At 36.5% G+C, this 16,869-nt stretch overlaps 1 protein-coding gene across 1 annotated transcript in view; it reads left to right on the top strand.

Moving 5' to 3' along the window:
* The window catches only part of EFCAB13 (EF-hand calcium binding domain 13), a 132,744-nt gene that overhangs the window by 31,279 nt on the left and 84,596 nt on the right, over positions 1-16,869 (top strand). The window contains 3 exon segments of the mRNA XM_045489278.1: positions 3,900-3,974; positions 9,214-9,357; positions 15,952-16,023. Of these exon segments, the coding sequence (XP_045345234.1) occupies positions 3,900-3,974; positions 9,214-9,357; positions 15,952-16,023 (291 nt within the window).

The following is a 16,869-nucleotide window of genomic DNA, read 5'->3' as shown; positions in this document are numbered from 1 at the left end:
ATAACTTGAAATCTGGAATTATGATACCTCCCGCTTTCTTTTTATTTTTGAAGGTTGTTTTGGCTATTTGGAGTCATTTCTGTTTCCATACAAATTTTAGGATTGTTAGTTCTAGTTCTGTGAAATGCTGTTGGTATTTTGATAGGGATTGCATTACATTTGTAGATTGCTTTGGGTAGTATGGATATTTTAACAATATTCTTCTAATTCGTGAGCCCGGAATGTCTTTCCATTTGTTTGTGTTATCTTCAAATTCTTTTATCAATGTTTTATAGTTTTCTGAGTACAGATCTTTCACCTCCTTGCTTAAGTTTATTCTTGGTATTTTATTATTTTTGGTGCCATTGTACATGGGATTGTTTTCTTAATTTCTCTTTCTGCTGCTTCATTATTAGTGTCCATACAAACAATTTTAGATAACATATGTTAGTTTAAATTTTTATTCCTTAATTTTTACATTGAAAAACGTGTAGACCTATATTGAATATCTTGGTAAAAATTGCAAATACGAGAAAAAGTTTAATAACTGAATATAAAGGTTTTTTTTGTTTTAAGTTAGTATTTTTAGCTTAAAGAAGTTTACAAATTACAAAATGAAAATTATCTCTTCACCTCAATCTTTCACTACAATTCTTCATAGTACACACTGTTAATAATGTGGTGGGTATTCTTCCTGGATATTTGTTATATACATTTTAATTGGTCTCATATTGATTAATGGTAAAGTTACCTCTAAAATTTTTGCTATTACAAATAATGCTATAAAGAGCATCCTTGTTCATCAATTCTTGCACATTTGTGTAAATATTTTTATAGGATAGATTTCTAGAAATGAAGAAGCTGGGTCATAGGATATGCATATACCTATAGGAACATGGTTTATGTCAAGTCATGTTATCTTGTCCAGCTTTATTGAGATGTAATTGACAAATATAAATTGCATATATTTAAAGTGTACAACATAATGATTTGATATACATATACATTGTGAACTGATTACCAGCTATCAAGTAAATAACATCTCCATCACCTCACATAGTTACCTTTTTTGTGTGTGATGAGAACACTACTCTCTTAGGATATACTCTCTCAGCAAATTTCAAAGATACAATATAGTATTATTAACTATAGTCACCATGCTGTACATCAGATTCCCAGAACTTGTTCATCATATACCTAACGTTTGTATCCTTTGACAAACATCTGCCCATTCCCTCCACCCTCCAGAATATGTCATATACATAGAGGTTACATTTTCTTTATTCATCTGTTGGTGAGCATTTAGGCTGTTTCCATTTCTTGGCTATTGGGCATAATGCTGCAATGTTTGAAGTGCACATAGCTCTTTGAGATAGTGCTTTTGTTTCCTTTGGGTATATATCCAAAAGTGAGCTTGCTGGATGATATGATAGTTCTGTTTTTAATTTTTAGACAAAACCTCTGTACTGTTTTTGGAATTGGCTATTCCAATGGATTTTAAATTATGTGCATATTTTATAGTTTTATTGAGGTATATACTTGACATATTTAAAGTATACAATTTGAAAATTTCTACATATGTATATACTTGTGAAAACTCAATCCCATTATACCTCTTTGTAAGCCCCCATTCTCTTTCCACAACCCCCCCTCACTACTTCCCAAGCAAACACTAACCTGCTTCTGTCAATACAGATTGTTTGTATTTTCTAGAACTTTATATAAATGATATCATGCAGTAAGTACTCATTTTGTTAGTTTGATTTCTTTCACTCAGCGTAATTATACTGAGATTCATCTATGCTTTGGTACATATCAGGTTTATTTCTTTTTATTGCTAAGCAGCATTCTCTCTTATGGATGTACCATGATTTGTTCATCCATTCATTAATTGATGATGTTTGGATTGTTTCTAGTTTTTGGCTATTACAAATAAAGCTGGTGTAAACATTCATTTATGTGTCTTTGTGTAGGCATATACTTTCATTTATCTTGGGTAAATACCTGATGGTAGGATAACTGGGTCATATGGTAGGTATATTTGAATTTTTTAGAAACTGCTAAACTGTGCTTGCAAAGCAGCTGAATTATTTTACATTGTTATGAACAATTTATGACAGTTTCAGATGCTCCTCGTCCTTGTCAGTCCTGGAATTGGTGAGCCTTTAAAAATTGTCATTCTAATAGATGTATGGTGTTTTCTCATTGTGGTTTTAATTTGCATTTCCTGAATGATCAAATGATTTTGAATATATCTTCATGTGCTTTTTTGCTACCTGTATATCTTATGCCCATTGAAAATGTGTTTGTGTTCCTACTATTGCATTTTGAATGTATATATTCTGAATACGAGTCCTTTACTGGATATGTGAGAGAGAGCACAGGCAAGGGAGGAACAGAGAGGAAAGAGAGAATCCCAAGCAGGCTCTGCCCTGTCAGCACAGAGCCCTATGCGGGGCTTGAACTCACCAACTGTGAGATCATGACCTGAGCCAAAATCAAAAGAGTCGGAATTTAACCAGCTGAGCCACCCAGGCACCCCAATTTTTGAAGAATATCTTTCAACTTAAGTTCATACCTCTGAAGAAGTCTAGTCTACAACTATTTCTTGTATGGATTGTGCTCTTGATGTTTTATCTATAAGGTTTTTGTTTAAACCTAAGTCACATAGAAGTCAGAAAACAAAATAATTGATTGAAATTTGCACAGATGTTTCATTGTTTCTTTGAAGGAAAGGAGAAACCACTCTCAAGTTATTACACTGAAAAAGAAATTTTGAGGTAGACAACTTGACAAATTTTCCAATCCAGAAAGTGTTTCTGTGGTTTAGAAATGAGAACAATTAAGCCTTGTCAATTCTCTGACAGTAGAAGCCTGCAGACCACCAGAAGCACTGAAATGTTCTTTTATAAGTTATTTTGTTCAGATTACATTAATTTAAAATGTAAATTTATAATAAGTTACTTCCAAACACAGATAAACCCTTTCAAAATTGGCCTCATTTACTATATGAAGAGGAAAATGACGTTAGAGTTATTTAACTTGAAGAATCTTGAAAAATTCAGATGTTCCTTGACGCAGATCTATGCTTGTCTAGAAAATGAGACAGAAGAATCCTGATTCTGTGTTTTGTCACACTTTGGAAATCTGGATTTTCAGCTCTAGTTGCTCATCAGAGATGACCTGTGCATTATCATGCAGAAAAAAAAGCTCCATAATTTCAACTTCTCATTCAAACCAAGCAATAATTTCTTACTGAAATTTTCATTTGTACATTTAGATTTCTTTTTCTTTTAATAAATAGGCATTACTTTTTGCATGATAAATGAGATGATTTTTTGGGTGAAGATTTTAATATTGTGCAATATTTTGTGCATTTGTTTAATGCATTTTGTGTGTGTGTGTGTGTGTAATGAGAGAGAGAGACAGAGAGAGAGAGAGGAAAGGAGGAGAGGAGAGAAGGAGATGGAATGATTTGAGGCAAAGCTTTCATTAGAGTCTCATCTGGATCTGTAATCTCCCCTAAAACCACTGGTATAGAGGGTCTTAGCTAGAACACAATGAAATCAGTCCTATTCTTTTCAGGTAAAACCATTATATATGTAAAATTGACAAGTTGCATGATTTTTTTGCACCTAATGACAAGTATAAAAACTAGAGCTTTGAGTAAAGAATATTGCAGTATCTTAAATTCTAGTCTATATCATTTTGATTATTGCTGGGCACTATTTACTACATATTTAAAATGTGTAATTACGTTTTTATGATAGGTTTTCTTTTTACATTCTATATTTAATGTTAATGCTCCTCTAGACTATCAGTTAATTCTATTCACATTTTTAGTTTGCATTTTTATCTTATGTTCTTAATGAGTTTGCTAATGCAGTTTTTTTCCTTCTGTTTCTGAACCATTATTATAGTTAATGGAATGCTGGATTTTTCAGATTTCCTTAAGACTGTGAATGATGTTTGTTATTTTGTCTCCCAGGATCCAGGTAAAAAAACGATTCTTCAAAATTGCAGAAAAGAATGATTTTTTTTTTAATTTTTTTTTCAACGTTTTTTATTTATTTTTGGGACAGAGAGAAACAGAGCATGAACGGGGTAGGGGCAGAGAGAGAGGGAGACACAGAATCGGAAACAGGCTCCAGGCTCTGAGCCATCAGCCCAGAGCCTGACGCGGGGCTCGAACTCACGGACCGCGAGATCGTGACCTGGCTGAAGTCGGACGCTTAACCGACTGCACCACCCAGGCGCCCCAGAATGATTTTGATTGTCACTGATTTTAGGGTGGGATGGTTATATGAATTTATGTTTTTTTCAGATCTCTTACATAGTTTTTTCCCCTGTAGCCTAGGTTGAGAAAAATTAGACACGAGTTATTTCATAAAAGGCACTAAAAACCTGTCCACAGTATCCTAATTTTCTATCCATAATCTCCACTTTTTCCTGCATGCAACTGCTAGATTTTCTTAACACATGATTTTTGTCATATCATTCTCCTGCTCAAAAATTTAGATGCTTTTCCTGTGATGAAATGAATGTGGTCCAAACCCTTATGCTTGACATCTTCACCCCCTTATAATTTTTCTTGCCACTTTCCTCTTGGTAGAATCTTTTCCAGGCAAGAACCCCATGCTCCAGTTATAGACACAAATGTCTATACATGCCAATTTCATTCTTGTTTCCAGGCCTTTCTTTGTTCATGTGTTTTTTTCTTTTTTTCCCTTTGAAATCTCATATCTGTTTTCTTCTCCAATGTGAATAGTACTTTCTTTGCTCTCTTTGGAATCTGCTTGTATTTCTCCCTAAAAATTTCAGACACTGATGGATCTCCTAACAACTTTTAGTTTACACTCCTATAAATAGCAAAGAAAGTGATTGGAAGAAATATTCATGTTACTGATGGAAACAGTGCTTCCAATATTCTGAGATCTCTAGGGTTTGTGACCTAATTTTAACAGTTCTTTGGGTTAAAACAAATCAAAACAAAAACCAGTTCCTTGGTTTTGCCATTAGGCAAGATCAAATTCCTATAATCTGTCCTTGGGATTATATATTTCTGTCAACCAGCCTGTATTTTCTTGGAATCAAGGATATATGAATGTGATAATCTTCATATACCTGGATAAGAAGCAAGAGGCAAGAAAAACTCTTTAATGTTTATTCATTAATGTAGTGAATGTTATTTAATACATTACCGTATGCATCAATTAGCAATATAGATGTGATGCTTGGCTTGCTTTCCCTCTTTGAATTTCTTCCTACTTGGCATTTTGATTAACTCCTATAACACTGGGTTTCCTCTTTGTCTACTTGGTTTTCAGCTTATAGCTTTTTCTTGACTATAGATTTGTAAGTGTGTTTGGGTACCTAAGTACTGCCTGCTTGTCGAGCCCCAGTTGAGCTATCATGTATTCCTTTGTTTTTCAAGTTCTGGTTTTCTATTTTGACCTTATTTTTTATTTATGGTCAAATGTTCTGAGACCAACCAGGAAGTGCCAAATTTCTTTTCTTCCTCTTAAAACAGTATGCCTAATTCTCAAATACACTATTTTTAGTAAAATATGCAAGCAATATAATAGTATATAAATGTAAAATACCCTCTTTAATCCTTCCTATATTAAAGTTAATGTTGACTTTAGCATCTTTTATTATATGCATTTATGAATGTATATAAGTATTTACATATTTTGTAAGAGAAAATGAGTTATCAGTTACTAGGCAGAAGAGAACTAGAGTACCTGGGTCTTATAGAGGCAAGTGAAAAGATCAAGCATACAGTTAGAAATCAAGAGACCCTAAGAAAATAAAAGGGAAAAATATGATCATCTTATACTTTAAGAGAAAGGGATCATGCTATGTACTTTGTTGTCTAGCACGATTTTTTTTTTTTAACTGAATAATATGTCTTGGAAAGTTTTCCCCATGCCAGTAAGTGTAGGTCAGCCTTTTACTTAAAAAAAATTGTTTTTAAGTTTATTTTTATTTATTTTGAGAGAGAGATACAGAGCAAGTGAGGGAAGGGCAGAAAGTAAGGGAGACAGAATCCCAAGCAGGCTCCATGCTGTCAGTGCAGAGCCTGATGTGGGGCTTGATCTTAGAATCCATGAGGTCATGACCTGAGCCAAAATAAGGGGTCGGATGCTTAACCAACTGAGCCACCGAGGTGCTCGATCCTTTTATTTTTTAATAGCTGCATGGTGTCTGAAAAATGTAGATATACTATAATTTATTTAACTAATCCTTTATTGATTCTAATTATCTTCCTATTATAGACACTTTCACAATGAATATCTTTTCTTATATTTTATACATATTTATTTTCACATTATAGTTTATATATGTATGCTTGTGTCCTTAAGTGCCTTTTAAGGCAAAATTAGTTGCCAATTATTAGGTAGAGGAGAACCAGAGGGACCCTGTGTGTGCATTGGGGCATGCCTTCAACACTCAGACAGATAGTTTTCAACTCTTCCTTAGCCTTCACTTCCTGCGTGTGTATATCCTCAACGTAAGCCAGACCTGAGCGTTCAGAACCTACTCTGGTTTTCCTGGGTACAGACCTGTTTATGTGTGTGGCCATCTAGATGCTCAGGAATATGTTGGAACTTTTCAAAGGCCTCTACAGACGTCTCATTTCCCAGATTTTCCTCTTAAGCTTGTTTGCTAGCCTATTATTTGCCCCAATTATTTTTTTTTTTAATGGCATGAATCTACATTTATTGACTTGTAAATAGGTCCATGGCATATTTTTAGTGAAAAGGCAGTATACTATATGTACTGTTTTAATTGAGTGAAATGTTCACAATCGTTGATGAATGTAAAGAGACATAGAAAGGTATCCAAGTAGGATATTAATCAAAATGCATCATTTTTTGCATGCCCTGGATGGGAAATTTGTGTTGCTTTTATCTTTCTTCTTTGTACAGTTGTGGGTTTATTTGATTTTTAAAAATCATTGTGTTGGGGCCCCTGGGTGGCTTAGTCAGTGGAGTATCTAACTCTTGATTTCGGCTCAGGTCACAATCCCAGGGTTGTGGGATCAAGCCCCAAGTCAAGCTCCACATTGAGCATGGAGCCTGCTTGGGATTCTCTCTCTCTCTCTCTCTCTCTCTCTCTCTCTCCCTCTCCCTCTCCCTCCCTCCCTCCCTCTCTCCCTCTGCCCCTCTCCCCTGCTCTTTCTCTCTCTCCAAAAAAAAAATTTTTTTTTTAATCTTAAAAAATATTAGTATGTCATTGGAAGAGCAGCAATAGCATTTAAGAGCAGGGCTCCTGAATCTGACTGGTTTTTGTTCATTTGTCTCAAGTTTTTACTTAAACTCTAATTAGTTAGTATATAGTATAATACTGGGTTTAGGATGGAATTTAGTGCTTCATCATTTACATGTAACATCCAGTGCTTGCTCCAACTATTACCCACCACTTCAGACAGTTATAATGTTAACTAATTGCCTCTGATTGTGTTTGAGGAGTACTTCCAGGGAAAAGACTCTTTGCCTTGGGCAAGCTTTGAGTCCGGTCAAATAAGGCAGCTTGGCAAGTAGGGTCTTCCAGGGAGCCACAAGACAGGTCTAATAATGACAGTTCTTAGAGAATGGGGCTTTGAAGAAGTTCCAAACTCATTCTTCTCCATTGGCTGTCAGGCTGCTGTTTTTCATCATGAGGGTAGGCTCTTAGTTTTCAAGGCTCCTGGGAAGCTGGGAAGGTAAGATGGGAATAATGGCAAGCTAAAATGCCACAAAACTCACTATTACTGAGGTTCAGCCGTTTTTCTGAAAGAAAACACTCTTTGGATTACTCTAAGCCTTTGATTTATAGCCAGAGTTTTGAAAAAAGTTGATTCTGACAGTTTGCGTCCGTGTTCTCACAGCTTTTATGGAGGAGAGGATTCTCAGAGGTCCTTCCTCCGCTACTTTTGCTCGCCTGGTCAATAACAACTGGTTGGTTGGATGAGTGAATAATGCCCAGTTCTTCCTCCATGACTGTGCAAATCTAAGAACTTGTGGATCACTAGGCTTGTTATATACTGAATTCCGAGAAAATGTAGTCTGACAAAAAGTGATTCGCTCTCTGAAGTTGATTATGGGAATTGTGTTTCCTTATCAAATTAAGGGGTGCGGTAGTTGGAGGATCACTTAAATTTAGCATTAGGACACAGGTATCAATCTGTTTAGATTTTAAGGAAGACATCTGTTTAGGGAAAATTCTCTCATTAATATGAATATTTTCATTTAACTGTGTTCTTTCCAATTCATTTTTAAAAATTTATTTAAAGTCAAGTTAGTTAACATACAGTATAGTGTTGGTTTCAGGAGTAGAACCCACTGATTCATCACTTACGTATAACACCCAGTGCTCATCCCAACAAGTGCCCTCCTTAACATCCCTCACCCATTTAGCCCATCCCCCATCCACCTCCCCTCCAGCAACCCTCAGTTTGTTCTCTGTATTTAAGAGTCTCTTATTGTTTTTATCTTATTTTTCCTTCCCTTCCCCTATGTTCACCTGTTGTGTTTTTTAAATTCCATATATGAGTGAAAACATATTTGTCTTCTTCTGACTTATTTCACTTACACAGTACACTCTAGTTCTGTCCATATTGTTACAAATCTTTCCAATTCATTTTTGATGTTAAGGACTGTTAGCATAAGAAAATGAAGTTTCTGTGGAGAAATAGAAGACCTTTAAATAGTGGTTAAACCATTACTAAAGTCTTTGTAATATAAAAAAAATCTAAAGAGAAATTTTGCATCTACTCTGTTCTTTCTTTTACGCTATTTTTTCTAAATTACATTTTAAAGCAATTAATGATGCCCTCAAATTTTGGATTAAGCTGCCTTGCTATTATAGATTATACCACTGATAGATATGAAATTATTTTAGTTACAAGGCTTAACTAAACGGTGAATATAGTATAATGAGATAATCCAGAGCTTTTTAGCACAATGCCTATAGCTTTTAGCACAATGTTTGGCATATAAATAGCATTCAATAAATACCACCTATCATTGCTAATATTATATCAGTAGTGATAATAGCAAAAATTACATTTTATATTAGGAATGTGGTCAGAATTGGGCAAATGCCTACTTGCAGGTAAATTTTTAGAAAACCCTATGCCTATGTAAAGTTATTGTACCCTGGTAGGCTATTGACACAAAATCAGCCCCTCCAAGAAAAGCTGTTGATTCTCATGATAAAATAGCTTCTTTGTTTATTATATTTTTGCAGCATTCCAGAATGCCTTGAAGATTTTCTGTAGAATAAAAAGTGGTCGAGTTGCGACTGATGAACTGGCTGCTGTTTTGGATAGCATGGATATTCCTGTAATTCCTGAAACTTTTCAGGAAGTGATAAAACATGCTAGTATAGACAGTGAGTTATTTGAATTACTATGTAAATATATCTTTCTTGGATATCAGTGTGCTGATTCATCCTTTATCTCTCCTTCTTGATTCTTACCTCTTGCCACCTATCAACATTGCTTACTGGTGTCTGTGGTAAGAGATAGACTAGAAAAATTAAATGAGAAATTTCTCAAATTATTAGATTTTGGTATGTTTGATAAAAATCTAAGAGAAAAATGTATTTATTTTCTTTTCAAACTTACCTCTCTTCCATTTCTTGTTTGTGGAGAGATGGTTTCTTTAATGTCAAGGGCATTGGCTTCACAAACTAGGAGACCTAAATTTCTTGAGTTTTAAACTTTATTAGATAGCTTTGATTACACAATCTTCTCATGCTATTCAGTTACTCTTTGCAAAATGTAGATTTTTAAAAAAACATTATGGATATATTTAGCAGATGTTTTGTATTATATGTTTATATGTCACCAGGGGGTGTCTGATAATAATGGATTGATAAATGATTGATTCATTGATTATCCATGTATTTAATGAGTCAGTCATTTAATATCTACTGTGCTTGGAACTATGCAAGGTGATACAGAGATGAATAGAACACATTTCTTTTTCCAAAGGAGTTCACATTCTAGTGTGGAAAGAGTCAAATAAAATGAAAATTATAATGTTGTATAGCAAATACTGTTATAGAATGTAGTTAGGCTGCAAATGTATACTGGAAACACCAGGGAAAGATCATCAGAGAATGTGATGTCTGAGCTAAATCTTGAAGGATCAATAGGGGTTAGTTGGTTGAAGGTGGTAATGAAAAATGAGAAAGACATTTTAGACTGAGGGAACAGTTTGTGTAAATATGGCAGGAACATTATCAGACATGGCATCCTTTTCCATGGGCTTCCACAGGTTTTTGTCATTTGTCAGTGGTGGCTTTTAGGGGGTCTTTGGTGGCTGGAATGTGGTGTGAAGATAGAACCAGGCTGCATGGATTTTAGTAGGTAGTCATTTATGGTGAGTTCTGGGTTGATAGACATAAGTGGAGGGATGTTCTGGAGCATAAAGATGCCCATAAAATAGGGATTTTAAAGCTTAATCTCAAGTCATATTATTAAATAGCCTTTAGGGCATGCTCTACCAGAAGCAACAGAAATTACATATGAAACCACTGTGGCTTTTTTTTTTTTGGCTTATGGAATTCTGGTCTGGATTTCCAGGCTTTGTACTTGGGGAGCTAAACTGAAAAATGATGCTGATTTCATAGATTGTTGTAGGAATTAAATAGAACCTATTGGCACTAGAATAGTCTCAAGAAATAGGAAGCAGAAACCTGGGAATTATCCTTGGCAACTCTGTTTTCTCTGTTCTCCTCATGCAACCGTTGTGAATTACTATTATTTTAAACTTCTAGATATCTCTTAAATCTCTCTATTTTCCACCATTACCTTAGTCCAAGTTACCATAATTTTTCCTTAGGACCATCACTGTTCATCCTAACAAGTCCACCCACATCCAGTCTTTTTTTTTTTTTTTTTTTTTTTAATGTTTGTTATTTTTGAGAGGGACAGAGACAGAATGCGAGTGGGTTAGGGGCAGAGAGAGAGGGAGAATCCAAAGCAGGCTTCAGGCTCTGAGCTGTCAGCACAGAGCCCAACGGGGGGCTCGAACTCATGAGCTGTAAGATCATGACCTGAGCCGAAGTCAGACGCTCAACTGACTGAGCCACCCAGGTGCCCCCACCCACACCCAGTCTTATCCCCCTTAACACTATGGCCAGAATGATCTTTTCAAAACACACATCTGTGGGGTGCCTGGGTGGCTCAGTCAGTTAAGTGTCCGACTTTGGCTCAAGTTATGATCTCAGGCTTGTGGTTTCAAGCCCCATGTTGGGCTCTGTGTTGACAGGTCGGAGCCTGGAGCCTGCTTCGGATTCTGTCTCCCTCTCTCTCTGCCCCTCCTCCCTCTCAAAAATAAATAAACATAATAAAAAAATTAAAAAAACCCACACATCTGATCATGTTACCTCCTTGCATAAACTCTAATAATACTTCTTGGGATGAAGAGCCCTTTAAGGTCACATACAAGGACTTGCAATGTCTGGCCTTTACCTTAGATTTCCAGCTTCATCTCAGACCACATTCTGCTTTGCTTACTGTGCCTTCTTAGAGTTTCAGGTATATACCAGGCTTCCTCCTGCCATAGCCTTTACATATATTCTTTTCTTTTCCTGGAGCATTCTTCCCCTCCTAGTGAATTACTACTTATACTTTGGATCTAAACTCAACTCTATTCTTTAAGGATGCTTCCATGACTTTTCTGACTAGGTCAAGTTCTCATACACTCTCACAGCACTAATCACAGTTGCAACTTTTATTTCTTATATTTTTAAAAAAGTTTTTCTATGTTTATTTTTGAGAGAGATAGAGAAATAGAGTGTGAGTGAGGGAGAGGCAGGGAGAGAGAGGAAGACACAGAATCTGAAGCAGGGTCCAGGCTCTGAGCTGTCAGCACAGAACCCAATGCGGGGCTCGAACTCACAAACTACGAGATCACGACATGAGCCAAAATCAGACGCCCAACCGACTGAACTACCCAGGTACCCCTATTTCTTATTGTTTTGTGAAGATCTGTATCTCAAATAAGACTAAATACCAAGAAAGCAGATATCATGTGTACTTTTGCTCAATATTGTATCCTCAGTACTCCATACAGTGCTTATGGCACATATTAACTGCTCAACAAATATATGTTGAATGAATTAATAAGTCTCACCCTTTACTCCATCTCCTCCAACCAGAGAGAATAAGATTTTTTCATTTTGTCATTTTTTTTTTTCAACGTTTATTTATTTTTGGGACAGAGAGAGACAGAGCATGAACGGGGGAGGGGCAGAGAGAGGGAGACACAGAATCGGAAACAGGCTCCAGGCTCTGAGCCATCAGCCCAGAGCCCGACGCGGGGCTCGAACTCCCGGACCGCGAGATCGTGACCTGGCTGAAGTCGGACGCTTAACCGACTGCGCCACCCAGGCGCCCCTCATTTTGTCATTTTTAATAACCTGGTTGTGACTTAAGGTAAAATTCCTCATAGGGGAGGTCCTTGTCTTTTGACTAGGAAAATCATTTTAACAGGTATGTTTGATTATGAGAGCTAAAGCCTATTGGGAGATACCTAGTTTGAGCAAAAAGGTAAGGTAAAGTACTCTATATAAGAAAACAATAGGAACTTAGAATACAACAGTGGCTAATCGGCAACTGGAAGAGGAACACTGAGGGAACCTAAGAGTGGATGGGGGTCTAGCAATCAATAGAGAGTGGCTGTAGAACTCTAGGACAATACTATGTAGTGCTTGCTGTGCTATAAAGAAATCCCTTACTCTCATTAATTTCAAGTTATCTAGTAAGAGTTGGTTATATACAATAGCCTTGTGTTAGTCATGTGGTGGGTGGATTTAAAGGAAAAAGGTCTGTAGGTTCTGTGTTAGGTAGGCTTGGGGTGGAGAAAAGATAGCACCTATAGGATGTGATAATGTGAGAGAGATCAGGAGTCCACGGGAATAGAAAACAAAACGAAAATCAACCACCAGAGTATAAAACACTCAGGAATTTTCAAATTTTGGAGGGAGTATTGATTGTTGTTCATATAATGTATGGTGTGGGGTCGGGGCTATTTTACTTAAACATTAAAGGAAAGGACACCCTCAGAATGCCAAAAGTTTTGGGTTACCCCGGTAGGAGATATGGATTCTTCTGTAACAGAATTTTGAAGTAAGGAGTGATATAAGTCAGTTATCCCGCTAGTAGAAGTCGTAGCACCCTGGTATAGGTACTGTTTTAACATCTTGTTTTTGTATTTGGTTTGGTTTTTTTGGAGCAATACTGGTAACATGGAGAATATCTTCATGAGTATGCATGATGAAGAGGAATGCCGCTGGAATTTGCAAGGAAGTCTAACAAGCATTTGCTTCATTAAGATCTGGCAAGAGGAATATGGAAAATCACTGTGTGACAGTTCTGGTAGTTTGGTTTCTGAGATAGGATATTGGTGCAGTAGTTTTTTCTTTCGTGGTATTTACCGATCTAGTAATTGAACTGGGTGAAAAGTAGTAACTAGCACGATTTTTGATGAGAAGGTCTTTGATATTGTGGAGCTATTGTGGAGATTACGGAAATGTGTTAATAGTCATTTTACACCTTCAAAGTAATGTTGCCTTGAATATGACTTTGATGATTAGGATACTTTTTTTTCACATTAGATAGTTACATTTTCCAGGTTGAATGGAAAGGAAAGTTCCAATATGAGCTTCCTCCAGAAGGACAAATGTAAGAGTGGGAAGCTGTTTTGAACTTCTCTTACGAAGTAAATGCTACCTGTAACTATACTGATTGTCTCAGTCTCAACCAGGAATTATTCATTGAGGTTTTGATAAGCTAGGTAGGGGTCAAAATAGTAATTTCAGATTCTGTAATGCTTATTTGGCCACCAGAGACTATATAAATGGATAGTATTTGTCTTAGAGGTGTGTGAGAAGTATTTGTCATTGCATAGAAGAAGGAATAAATTTGAGCGAGAGCTAGTAAATCTATAAACGGTTGGCTACTGCATGCTCACTGGTCAATGTTGGACCTCTTTCCAGAAAGGGGAGTTCTTTAAGTAGAGACCAGATATAAACAATACAGCCTTCTCCATTGGATTAATTTATGGATGATCCAACAGAATACTTTTCACTGATCAAATTCAGGAGTTTGAGGGCTGAAGCCTTGAATTATTTTAGGACTTATGCTTTGATCTAAGAACTTGGGATATGGACTCTACAGAAGTTCCAGAAGTTCACTGGGGTGTTAGAACCACAGTCAAGAACAGAATGAGAATAAATACCAAGAAAATAAAAAAACAGAATGTAAGAGTGGCGCCTGGGTGGCTCAGTCAGTTAAGCGTCCAACTTCGGCTCAGGTCATGATCTCGTGGCTCATGAGTTCAAGCCCCACGTCAGGTTCTGTGCTGACAGCTCAGAGCCTGGAACCTGCTTCAGATTCTGTGTCTCCCTCTCTCTCTGCCCCAACCCACTTGCATTCTGTCTCTGTCTCTCTCAAAAATAAATAAACATTAAAAATAATAAAAAAAAAAACCCAGAATGTAAGAAGCAGTTCTAATCAGAAGACAACTTAACATCAATTGGTCTAGCACTTCTTTGGTTGGGTCAAATACTTACTTGCTTTGCAGTGATTTAAAGTCCTGGACCTGACATAGCTTACCAATTTTCAAAGAAGCAGAATGAATCAATCTTACCCAACACCAAAACCATAGTGTATATAAAAATTCTTGGACTCAAAAGGCACATTAAAAACTGGCATCTTCTTTTCAGGGTCTTTGCTTATGCTTATAACTGAATAGTTGATTTTTTAGGCATAGGCTGAAGAACAAACCTAGTATTTTTATAAGTAGGTAAGTCAACACCTGGTCTTTCTCACCTTGGATGTCAAGCGAAGTCAGACATTTGGAGGCAAGAACTATTGGGTGTCCAATTGGAACAACATTATTTGAGGTCACTGTCTCTGACCCCATTCTCTGTCATACACTGTCCAAGAAGGAAAATGGTTTTAGACAGAGGCAAGGGCAGGAATGGTAGGAAGTTATAATTATGGGAGTGCTGTACATGTGTAAGACGCTAAGTAAATGGTTTACTGCTATCCACAATGTAGACATTGCATGATTCTTTACAGTCTTTAGTATATTTAGTCATTCAAAAATATTTTTTTAATTTTATTTTTTATTTTTTTAAATTTACGTCCAAATTAGTTAGTATATAGTGCAACAATGACTTCCAGAGTAGATTCCTTAGTGCCCCTTACCCATTTAGCCCACCCTCTCTCCCACAACCCCTCCAGTAACCCTCAATTTGTTCTCCATATTTACAAGTCTCTTATGTTTTGTCCCCCTCCCTGTTTTATCAAAAATAATTTTTAAAAAATAATTTTTTTAAAGTTTATTTATTTATTTTGAGAGAGAGATAGTGCAAGTGGGAGAGAGGCAGAGAGAGAGGGAAAGAGAGAATCCCAAGCAGGCTCTGCACTGGCAGCGCAGAGCCCAATGTGGGGCTCGAACCCATGAACTCTGAGATCATGACCTGAGCCCAAATCAAGAGTCAAACACTCAACTGACTGAGCCACTCAGGTGCCCCTCAAAAAATTAGTTTTTAAGTGCTAGGAAGTATATAATTTGCTAGGCATTGGGGAAACAAATGACGTCCTGTACTCTTGAAGAGCTCCCAATCCAGTGAGAAAGACAAAAGAGCTAAAACTTGAAATTCTACCTATAGGAAATTCTCAAAACACTATTTATTAAATGAATGAAATATTAACCTGATTACCTAGCTGTGGATCTTAAAATGTGACTAATTTCTTTTGATGGGAAACTCTTTTAAGGGAAAAAGAAAATAATGGTCTTTTATGTTTCAGTGTGTACTGAGCTATTAACAATTCTAGATATTATTCACAACCTCTGTTCCTACTTTCACACATCTCTGTGTTGTTTTTGTATTAGAATGGGATGGAAACTAGATTTGTGTTCAAAAAAGAAATAACAGTACTTGAACTTACTCTTTCTATTACAGGTAACCGCATGGTGGATATTAGAGATATTCTATTTATTTTGGATGAACTACAGCACCAGTATGAAGATTTTTGTAAGTGAGCTCTCGTTGCTACAGCAAGTATTATTTATAAATAAATTGCCTTTAAATTAAATCCTAATTTGTAGGTTTTATCATATGGACTCTGAAAGCCTTCTCTGACCCCATGACTCTAACTCTTTAAAAAATTTTTTTTAATGTTTTATTTATTTTTTGAGAGCAAGAGAGACAGAGCGTGAGCGGGGGAGGGGCAGAAAGAGAGAGGGAGACACAGAATCCAAAACAGGCTCCAGGCTCTGAGCTGTCAGCACAGAGCCCAACGCGGGGCTCGAACTCGTACACTGCAAGATCACGACCTGAGCTGAAGTTGGACGCTTAACCGACTGAGCCACCCGTGTGCACCCCCCCCCCATTACTCTAACTCTTTAGATAAAAGTTTAAATCCTAAACATACCTAATCAGTATTGATTATGTAACTACCATAATTTTCTTTTATCTTTCCCTTAATATTTTGCAACATGAAGTCAACTTTAAAACAAAATAATAACACTAAGAAAAAAAACGTAATTTGCAACTTGTGGGTCATTCTGACATCCTGACATTGACAGTTAAAAATTTTTAATATAGGGGTGCCTGAGTGGCTCAGTCAGTTAAATGTCCAAATTTGGCTCAGGTCATGATCTCATGGTCCGTGAGCTCGAGCCCCTCATCAGGCTCTGTGCTGACTGCTCAGAGCCTGGAGGCTGAGGCAGATTCTGTGTCTCCCTTTCTCTCTCTGACCCTCCCCCGCTTGTGCTTTGTCTCTCTCAAAAATAAATAAACATTAAAACATTTTTTAAAAATTGTTTTTAGTATATTATTCAGTATCATTCATGATTAGTTTTGTTTTTCTTCATTAAA

This window comes from Leopardus geoffroyi, chromosome E1, assembly GCF_018350155.1.
Source record: "Leopardus geoffroyi isolate Oge1 chromosome E1, O.geoffroyi_Oge1_pat1.0, whole genome shotgun sequence".
NCBI classification, from domain to species: domain Eukaryota; kingdom Metazoa; phylum Chordata; class Mammalia; order Carnivora; family Felidae; genus Leopardus; species Leopardus geoffroyi.
The sequence above is the reverse complement of the archived record's forward strand: the minus strand, read 5'-3'. Positions and strand labels throughout refer to the sequence as shown.